This window comes from Myotis davidii, unplaced genomic scaffold, assembly GCF_000327345.1.
Source record: "Myotis davidii unplaced genomic scaffold, ASM32734v1 scaffold935, whole genome shotgun sequence".
In the NCBI taxonomy this organism is placed as follows: Eukaryota; Metazoa; Chordata; class Mammalia; order Chiroptera; family Vespertilionidae; genus Myotis; species Myotis davidii.
Genome location: NW_006286974.1, coordinates 1681113 through 1687460, shown reverse-complemented (window position 1 = coordinate 1687460; position 6348 = coordinate 1681113). Strand labels below are relative to the sequence as shown.

At 47.6% G+C, this 6348-nt stretch overlaps 1 protein-coding gene across 1 annotated transcript in view; it reads right to left on the bottom strand.

Moving 5' to 3' along the window:
- Positions 1–3596: 3596 nt before the first annotated feature.
- Positions 3597–6348, bottom strand: part of PTGIS (prostaglandin I2 (prostacyclin) synthase) — a 96161-nt gene continuing 93409 nt past the window's right edge. The window contains 1 exon segment of the mRNA XM_006758816.2: positions 3597–4236. Within this exon segment, the coding sequence (XP_006758879.1) occupies positions 4092–4236 (145 nt within the window). The 3' untranslated portion in view covers positions 3597–4091.

The window sequence follows — 6348 nt, the reverse complement described above, 5'->3', positions numbered from 1 at the left end:
GCTTCCTGCATGCCCCCTACGGGGGATTGAGCCCGCAAACCCAGCATGTGCTCTTGACCGGAATCCAACCCAGGATCCTTCAGTTGGCAGGCCAACACTCTATCCATTGAGCCAAACCGGCTAGGGCCCTTTAAAAAAAAAAATTAAATAAATGCCTACATACACTGACGGGTAAAGAACATCTAGTGAATTTTTGAGATTTTTTTTGCTTTGGGGTTGTGAGCCTCCACCCCAAAGTCCTCTGTGGCTGCTCTGTCCTGTGCCACCAGGAGGATCAGTGAGGGGAAGATCCTGAGCTCGGTCTCAAGAGGCAGAGAGGCCCGCACGTGAATCCCACATCTGCTATTTATTAGTCATGTGATCTTGGGCAAGCCACTTCCCCTCTCTGACCCTCGACTTCTTCCCCTGTACAAATGGAGATAATAATACACGCCTGGAGGGTAGCTGGAGGTATGACTTGATTCTAAGGTGCTCTGTGCTCCCTTCCTAGAAGCTAAATAACTCTGCCATTCCGGACACAGCCGCCCCTCATTGTGAATCACACTCAGAGGCAGTTTCACAAACAAGGATGGTTTAATATATATCAGCATGTTTCCATTCGACAATATTATATGAAAATAGAATTCTTTACTTAAACAGCAAGGCACGAAACACTGTTTATTTAAAAAATACACATCAACATCAATGAATCTGGTAAGACACTTCAGCTCTCAACCGAAGAATGGGCAGGTGGGTGTCACCAGCTCAGTGTGCTCGGTCACTGATGGTAGGAGGTCCTGGGAGGCACTCGGGCCAGGTGTACTGCACAGGTGACCCTCGTGGTGAGACGCTGTCTCCCTTCTCTGTCCTTTTCTCCCAGTGATGGTCAGGGAGGAAGTCTCGGGTGGTGCTGACCTGACTCTAATGCCACTCAAATACTTGCTTTTCTCACTTTGCAACAGAGAAGTGACAGATCTCAAGCCCCGAGCATCAGCCACACCAGCATAGAGACCCCCTTCCATCGAATTTATTTTTCACAGTCACTTTCTATTCTTGACAACGAGTGATATATGTTGTCCATTACCGGCAGCAATAAAAAAAAAAGTTACCTTTTCAAACAACTATAAGTCTTAAAAAAAATGAGTCTGTTTCAAGGAAAATATCTGGTAAACAACAATATAAAATATAGCCAAAAAAAATAATAATGATAATGATGTTAAGAAACACTTCATTAGGTCAACCTAAGACTGTTTCTAACATATGTCCTGCAATTTTGTGATTCTAAAGCAAGGAATGAAGAAATACAATGACAACTGGGTACCTTCCTAGATAATCTGTAGCCAGGAGCTAACCCGCTCATCTCTCGCTCTTCTTTATATTTTTTAAAAGAAAAAGAAAAATAAAGATTAAAACAAGGGAGGGCTTAAATCATTGTCTCCTAAGCTGTACTTCAGTACCTCTGGTACCAGCTGGAGCTGCCTGGTGGGAGATTTGTCTCTTCCTAATGATTGTGGCTTCAAGGAGGTGCACCACCTTTAAAGAAAATTGGCCTTTTAAAAAAAAAAAACATAGGTGAGAATCTTGTCTCAGTGACAAAGCGTCCCTGATTTGGAAGAGGGGAGTCACAAGGGCTTTCCCCCACCAGGGTGCAGCCTCACAGAGAGATCTTCCTGCTATTTCTGCAGGCCTTCTTCCTTCCCTTCCAAACTAGGATGAGGCAGCTGAGGGTTGCCGTGGAAACCGGCTCCATCCTCCCACAGGAGGCTGCCAGGCCTGATTTCCTGTGGAGTTAAGAAGCAGGCTTAAGAAGCAGGCGGCAGCAGGGGTCACCCAGGCATGAAGATGGGTTTCCCTGGGGATATCCTGCGTCTTGCCAATCACAGTATCTGTCTGGGAATCCTGGGGGCGCCTGGAGGCTGAGGGCCAGGGAAGCCCCCAAGCCCCAGTGCTGCTCTAAGAGACTAGCTCCCGACACATTCGGAAATCTCAGGCCCTCTCTTCTCTTTCAGCTAAAGCTAAAGTAACTTAGCTCTGTGTGTCTGCATCTCATAAGATGCATCCGGCCATGCATGCCTCTGGCTCTGATGCCAAACAGAGCTGTACCTCCATCATCCCCTTGAGCCTAAGGAATGCATTTGCCATTGGGACAATAAGTCTGTTTGCTGAATTCTACTAGCTTATGGGTTGTGTGACCCTGGCAGTCACCTCACCTCTCTGAACCTGTTTCCTCATCTATAAAAAGGTTTAACCATCCCCTCTTTGCAGAGATGTGAGAAATAGAAATACGATGTCCATTGTGCCTGTCACAGACATTTAGAGAGTCCTCAATAAACAGAATCTAATATTAACAATGCTCACCATCGTATTAAAGGTTTCTAGGCAATTTTTTCTCTTTGAGCTCCTCTTCCCCACATCCCCAAACTGATGCAAAGGCAAGTTTTCACCATTGCTCTGCTTGTTGGAAGGGTGGTGAACACAGGAAGATGGACCATTGGCCTAAGAACCATTAGCAGGTTCCTACCACCTCCTAAAAGATCACTTCTAAGAGTTAGAACAGGGTTCTCAAGCTCCAATGCCTTCATGGGCCAGGAGGCACAAGGAATGGAGAAGCAGAGAGAAAAAGTTCCACCAAGGAGAAACCCTGGTGACCCAGAGCACACATCCTGGAAAAGGGAGGTGGCTGCTTCTCAACCCTGGCCAGTGGTTGCCCTTGGGAACAAGGGCCCAGGGTGCCCAGTTTTTCCAAGTTTTCAAGAGAAGCTGAAGCTGGACATTTTGAATCAACTCTCCCAAAGATGATATGGAAACAATTTATATCTATAAAACAGGTGTGCAGACTGCATCATGCCCACAGCTGGAATTTCTGAGCTAAAGGAAACCAAAGCCTCCTCTGTTTTTGCCTTGCCCAGTCCGAGGAGCCTGGCTGCTTCCTTCCATCAGGATGTCCTGTGGGGCCTGTGACTCTCTTATTCCCGACTTCAGTCTCAGCATTAACAAGGCTTGTCTCATCTGGAGCCCGTAACTCTAGAACAGCGAGCTCCACTGCTCCAAGCCCAGTGTCTAGAGCAGTGGTTCTCAACCTTCTGGCCCTTTAAATGCAGTTCCTCATGTTGTAACCCAACCATAAAATTATTTTCGTTGCTACTTCATCACTGTAATGTTGTTACTGTTATGAATCGTAATGTAAATATCTGATATGCAGGATGGTCTTAGGCGACCCCTGTGAAAGGGTTGATCGACCGCCAAAAGGGACGTGACCCACAGGTTGAGAACCGCTGGTCTAGAGGGTGCTCATGATCTGAATCGTGGATGTATCAGCTTTGGAAACCCTCCTGCACTTCTCAAGGATCTTGTGAATGGAGAGATGAGGGAACCAGAAACAGGTCTAAGGACTCCTTTGGCTTCAGCTAGTTTAAGAATAATTTGGGGCCCGAACTGGTTTGGCTCAATGGATAGAGCATTGGCCTGCAGACTGAAAGGTCCCAGGTTCGATTCCGGGCAAGGGCATGTACCTTGGTTGCGGGCACATCCCCAGTAGGAGGTGTGTAGGAGGCAGCGGATCAATGTTTCTCTCTCATCAATGTTTCTGACTCTCTGTCCCTCTCCCTTCCTCTCTGTAAAAAAATCAATAAAATATATTTTTTAAAAAGATTTAGCAGATTAAAAAAAAGAGAATAATTTGGGGAACAGCTTATTTCAAGGGACACACTGCTAGGTCTCAAATGGCCTTTTTAAGGCCAGCATCTGCTTTGAATGGTTAAGGCCTCAACCACACCATTGTCAAGGGCTTGGACAGTGGCCCCTCTGGGAGTTGGGGCACAGCAGTCGGGACTCCTATTCTGCCCCGTTTGCCCTAACTTTTGTGGGTGTCATAAGGTGAGGGGAGCAAGGTGAGCAGGTGCAGAAAGAGTCTCATTTTGGTCTAAACCTTCCTCTCTCAGTTTCCTTTCTTCCCTCTTCCCCCAACCAGCCTTCCAGGTAAAAAGCAGTAAAATGCTGAAGCTGATACTGTTGGGTGTTTGAAGCTGTGCACCCAGGCCAGATGTGGACACCGAAAGTTGGGCGATCCAGGTGTAGGCTGGGTGGGGGCAAGCGTGTGGAGCCCGGTCTGTTCACGGCCGGATGCGGTAACGGATGGGCACATCGTGTTCTGGCTGCATCAGCCCGAAGCCGTACCTGCTGAGGTCAAACTCAGGGATCTCCACGTTGGGGTTGACCAGCTCCAGGTCAAAGTGTGCCAGCACAAGAAACACGAATCTGCAGAGAGATGGCGTGGAAGGTGTGAAGAAGAGGGAACATGGAGGGCTTGTTCAAAATAAGGCAGGAGGGATTCATAGAGATATATGGATGGCGTGTGTAAACAAATGTACTTGCCACCTCCCACAACCACATCAAAATTACAACTAAAATCCGGAACAACCATCATTCAGAACCACCTGAAATCTGGCTGAATGGAAGTCCTGCAACTAGAGAAGTAAAGAAGAAAGCACATTGAGACTGGTAGGAGGGATGGAGGCTCAGAACAGGCTGGTCCGACACCCACGTGTGGTGATTTTTTAATCAGGAGGGATATCTCTAAGGCAGTGGTTCTCAACCTTGGCTGCACATTAGAATCACCTGGGAATCTTGTTAAAATCCTGATTTCTGGGCCTCATCCTCCGGAAATTCTGTTTCTTTGTTACTAATGTTGTGGCCCCACCCCATAACAAAGAAACAGAATTTCTGGAGGATGGGGCCCAGAAATCAGGATTTTAAAAAGATTCCCAGGTGATTCTAATGTGCAGCCAAGGTTGAGAACCACTGCTCTAAGGCCTCCCATAAGAAGCAAGGGGTCCCAGCCCCACATCAGATTCTCAGCCCAGGGTTCCGGAGCTAGGAAGAGAAGTCCCCATAACTTCAGGCTATAAAACCCACAGGGATTGTGGCTGAGTGACACAGAGGCTGTTGGAGTCCCAGGTGTTCCTCTTAAAGGGCCTGCCCATGAACTTACAAGGATTTCGCTTCCTCTGAGCTTCAGGTGGTGGCTTTGGGGGAATCCAGAGACATACGGTTGGGGGTTGGGGGGGAACTGGACTGTGGCATTGGGGTAGAAACCCAGGGGCAGCTTTCTCCCAGACAGGGGTGCTCACAAGGGTCATTGTTCCTGTGCTGGAACCTCCCCCAATGAGAGCTGACTGGCAGCCATATCTGAGTTTCTATCAGCATGGCCCACAGTTTGCTCTACCCTGGTGATTCCCTGAGACCCCATCCAATTTTCACCCCCACCAAGCTGTTTGTAGCAGCTTTTCCATGGCCTATCCTAGTTCAGGCTTCAGACTTCGCTAAAATCTCTCAAAAAAGTAGCAGCTGGCATCAGTGTGCCCCAAACCTACCAATAAAAGGCCCAAGACCTGGCACGAGCACCAGCCTGCCTTCCTTCACAGCTGGGCCTCATCTGCCACTTCCTAGCCCAATACAGGTAGCAGCCACCTGCAGATCTCTCTGTAGCTCCTGCCAGATGGCCGCAAGCAGTGGCTGACTTTGCTCCTCCTGGAAGGCCCCAGAGCCAGTGCACCTGGTGATAGCTTCAAAGCATACCAGATTACAACTCTACCATTTCACACGTGACACACTCAAGGAAAAGACTCAGTAAGCACCAAAGCCCCGCTGAAGCAAGTCCTGCTCCATAGGGATGTCTCCTGCAAAGCAGCTCTTCCACTGTAGACACAGCTGGTCCTCACAGCCAACTGGCCTGGAGGTCAATTCTTCCCAGTGATGCCAACCCGAACCAAGGCTCAACTACAAGACTGTGCATACAGCCCACACAGAGGCACACTTAGAGTACCCAGCTCAGGTGACTGAGGAGACTGAGCCACTGGGCCTTCAGGACACTCTACCAATTCCAGGAGACATAACAGCTCTACCTAATACACAGAAACAAACCCAGGGAAGCAGCCAAAATGCAGAGACAAAGAAATGTGTTACAAATGAAAAAAATGGAAGCAAGCAAACTACTAGATACAGCGTTCAAAACAATGGTTATAAGGTTACACAAGGGTCTTAATGAGAACTTCAAGGGACTTAATGAGAGCTTCAAGAAAATAAACGAGAGTGCAAAGGGACTTAGTGAGACTTTCAAGGATCTTAGCGAGAATGTGAAAGACATGAAAAAGGACCAGTCAGAAATTAAGCATACACTAACTGAAGTAAAGAATAATTTACAGGGATCCAACAGTAGAGCAGAGGATTCCAAGAACCAAATCAACGATTTGGAATATGAGGAAGCAAAAAACACCCAATCAGGAAAGAGAAGAAAAAAAGAATCCAAAAATATGAAGACAGTGTAAGGAGCCTCTGGGACAACTTCAAGAGGACCAACATCCAAATTCT